This window comes from Belonocnema kinseyi, chromosome 8 (assembly GCF_010883055.1).
Source record: "Belonocnema kinseyi isolate 2016_QV_RU_SX_M_011 chromosome 8, B_treatae_v1, whole genome shotgun sequence".
Classification (NCBI taxonomy): Eukaryota; Metazoa; Arthropoda; class Insecta; order Hymenoptera; family Cynipidae; genus Belonocnema; species Belonocnema kinseyi.
Genome location: NC_046664.1, coordinates 68655789 through 68659410, shown reverse-complemented (window position 1 = coordinate 68659410; position 3622 = coordinate 68655789). Strand labels below are relative to the sequence as shown.

The 3622-nt window shown below is 26.8% G+C and overlaps 1 protein-coding gene across 1 annotated transcript in view; it reads left to right on the top strand.

Annotated features, from left to right (window-relative positions):
• The window catches only part of LOC117178144 (DNA replication complex GINS protein PSF1-like), a 31249-nt gene extending 29189 nt beyond the window's left edge, over nt 1-2060 (top strand). The window contains exon 4 of the mRNA XM_033369404.1: nt 1582-2060. Within this exon, the coding sequence (XP_033225295.1) occupies nt 1582-1722 (141 nt within the window). The 3' untranslated portion in view covers nt 1723-2060. The remainder of the gene's footprint in view (nt 1-1581) is intronic.
• Nucleotides 2061-3622: the final 1562 nt, after the last annotated feature.

Sequence of the window (3622 nt, the reverse complement as noted above, 5' to 3'; positions counted from 1 at the left end):
TAAGTATCCTGTTTTCGCGTCTATAATCATTTCTACGTCTACTTATTTCCTCATTGCTAAGACCTGCGATATTCAAAGTTCTCTTGTACGCTTCTCTTTTTGGTTTTTGGGCAGCCTGAATTTCATCATTCCACCACGCATCACCAATTTTATTATATTATATATACGAGGGTTCTAGTAGTGACTAAACGATGATAGTGCATTATAATATCGTACAAAGCTCCGGAATCTGCTTGTACGTTAACATATTACGTTTTATTTCAATATAGAGGTTTTGCAATGTCATTGTGCGATATCTTTTTCTCCGTGTGTATTACGAGTATTTTTCTTTTTCTTATTACTGCCATTATTATCGTTTAAGTGTAAGTGTACTTGACTAACATTCTTTGTCATAATATTTTCATGTCTTAACATTTACGGTATGCGTAATCTTGGGTTATTATGTACCAATGTTTAATCTGATTATTGATATCAATATTAGGACAGAAAACAACCCAAGATAAATCACACCATACTTTTCCAAACACGTAAAAATTATCACAAAAATGTAAGTCAAGTGCACTTACACTTAGACGATCATAATGGTAATAATAATTAAAATATAAATAATTATTATATATAAGAACATAAAAAAAAATACAAAGGAAGAAATATGACGAAAGTCTAAGTAAAGATGTAAGTTTAGTCCACTTATAATTATATATAATATATGTATTATATATCAATAATTATATTATTTTATTCTCTTAATAATTCAAAGACATATTCTTGTTATGCACGCTTCCTCTACTTATTTAAACGTGATCTTAAACCGTAGCAGTTGGATAAAAAATCTCTAGTGACTTTAGTTCCTAAATAGTTATTGTTTCTATACTTGGATGCTTAAGGTATGAAAACACCCCCAAAATATGCTCAATACGTAAAAAAACATTATTCTATTTAGTTGCTGTTAGGTTTTTGGAATTTGTCTTTCCTGCACAAAATTGTGTATAATTTCAGCCGCCTAGAACAACCTTTCTTTTGGCGCTAGTGAAAAGTTGCGGATCTAGCAAAAAAAAGATTTTTAAAAATTGTGCCCGTAATTTTTTATTTTTCATAAAACCGTTTACTGCACAAATGAGCACTAGTGTAGCACAATTTAGCACAACTTCCATTTTTTCGAAAAAATAAGTTTGTAAATCTAAATTAGAGGACATTAAAATCTCTTCAAATTCTTCAAATTTATTCAAATTCCTGGGAATCGAAATGGTTTAAAATAGCTTGACATTTTTTAAAACGTTTAAAAATTCCTTGGAATCTTAAAATGCCCTAAAATCTTTAAACTCCTTTCATATTCCTTGAAATTGATTGAAGTTCCTTAAAATCTTCGGAAATACCTTAAAGGTGTCTCTCTGTCTTGAAATATTCAAAATTTCTTTAACTTTCTTGCAACTTTTGAAAATCCACCCCTCCCTCATCCAAAAAAAACTTTTACGTAATTTATGGATGACCCCTTATTAATAGAACCAAAATTTTAATTCCAGGTAAAGAATAATGAATTAAATATAATTTCAACTTTAATTTACATTTAATTTTTTTTAGGTCCGCTGTCTAGTCGATTATGGAAGATTCGAGTTCGATGGTGAAATAGTGAATTTGAAAAAAAATACTCATCATTTGCTGCCGAGAGCAGAATGCGAAACGCTCATCAGGCAGGGAATTCTCGAACATGTTAATATATAAATTATAACTGAAATTGTGATATTTATTGCTATCGCATTAATATCGATAAATTTGTATCTATAATAATAGTATAAAGAAAAATCTACGTAGGAAAAAATGTTAAACTGTGATGCATTTGTGTCAGTAGGAAAGTCAATTAATCTAAAGAAATTTCATAGGAAAAAACGCTTTATTCAGGAAGGTTCCGTCGATTGCAAAATTGAATTGTATCATGACGTGATGTTGATTTTTATCATCTGATGTCATTGACGAATAAGCGAATTTTACTGTAATTCAAGTGAGCTTCCTGTTCAATGAATTATTAATTAATAAATACATTCGTTCATTTTTTATAGGAACTAATTTTTTTGTGAACTTTCATTCATTTTTAAATATTTTTGTTTATTATTTTAGCAAAAATAATTTATCAAATTATTACTTTTAGGATAGTATACAGGTCCTCATTGATATCTGCAAAACATAATACATTGAATCGCCAGGGAATTTCTTTATACCTGGAAAAACCTGGAAATATCAGGGAATTTTTTTCGTCTAGACTTAGAGAATTTTTGCAAGGGATTGCTTAATTTATTTTCAAATTGCAATACAAAATTAAATAGCTATGATTCTTCATTTGTAAAAGTAGATTTATGTTACTGAATGTAATTATATTGTGGAAAATTCATCTTTTTGCTTAAAAATGCAACAGTTTGTTTGCAATTTCTTCGCTCTCGACTGAAAAATCTTTCTCAGATGAAAATTTAACTCATCTTGAAAAGTGGCCTTTTTACTTTGATTCAACTATTTTTTCTTCAATATTACAAGCATTTTTGGTTAAAATATCAATTACTATATTTTTTGTTTAAAATTTATATTTTGGTATACAAATTTAATAACTTGTTTGAAAATTTACCTCTTTTGTTAAAAATTAATTTTTTACATTCATAATTTGAATTGAAAATTCATCTCTTTGGTTGAAAAATAAGCTATTTTGTAGAAATGCATTCTTCTGTTGTTAAAAATTAATTTGTTGAACTAAAAATGTAACTATTCATTTTTTGCTACGAAAATATTAATTTTTGGTTGAAAATTGGTCATTTTTTGTAAAAATTAATCTCCGTGACTGGTAATTCATCTTTTTGTATAAAAATACATTTATTCTTTTTAAAGATATATTAATTTTAAGTGTAAAATCATCTTTTGGTTTAAAATTCAGCTATTCCAGTTAAAGATTCTTAATTTTAGTTGAAAATAACCCAGTTTTGGTTGAAAATTAATTTTTTAACTGAAAATTTAATACTTCCATTTTTGTTTGAAAATTAATCTTTTTCAGTTCAAAAGATTAAACTATTTAGTTGAAGATTTGTATTTTTTATTTTAAAACTCAATTGTTTTTTGAAAAAATTAATTATTTTTTTTGAAAAATCGTATTTTCTGGTAGAAATTAATCTTCTTGGTAAATATTCATCTTTTGTTTGAAAATGCAATTATTCTTCTTCCTTTTTTTGGTCGAATATTATTTTTTTCGAACTGAAAATTTAACTATTCATTTTTGTTTGTTGAAAATATCTATTTTTTAGTTGAAGATTCACGTTTTTTGTACAAAATACGTATTTTTTGGTAAAAATTAATCTTATTGGTAAGGAGTACGTTTTCATAAATTGATACGAAATAAGTGCTTTGTAATTTCTCTATTTTTTCCATTAATTCTTTCAAGATTTTAATATTATTTATTCCTATATTGATTTTCGTATAATGTTTTTTATTCTCCTTTTTTCATCTTTAACGCACTTTTGATTAAAAATTGTTATTCATTGATAAATAGTCAATAAGTATAATTCCACGTGCATCCCAAAAAACTGTAGCCATAACCTTACCAGCTGACTTTACGGTCTTTGCCTTCTTTGGAGCTGGTTCGCCT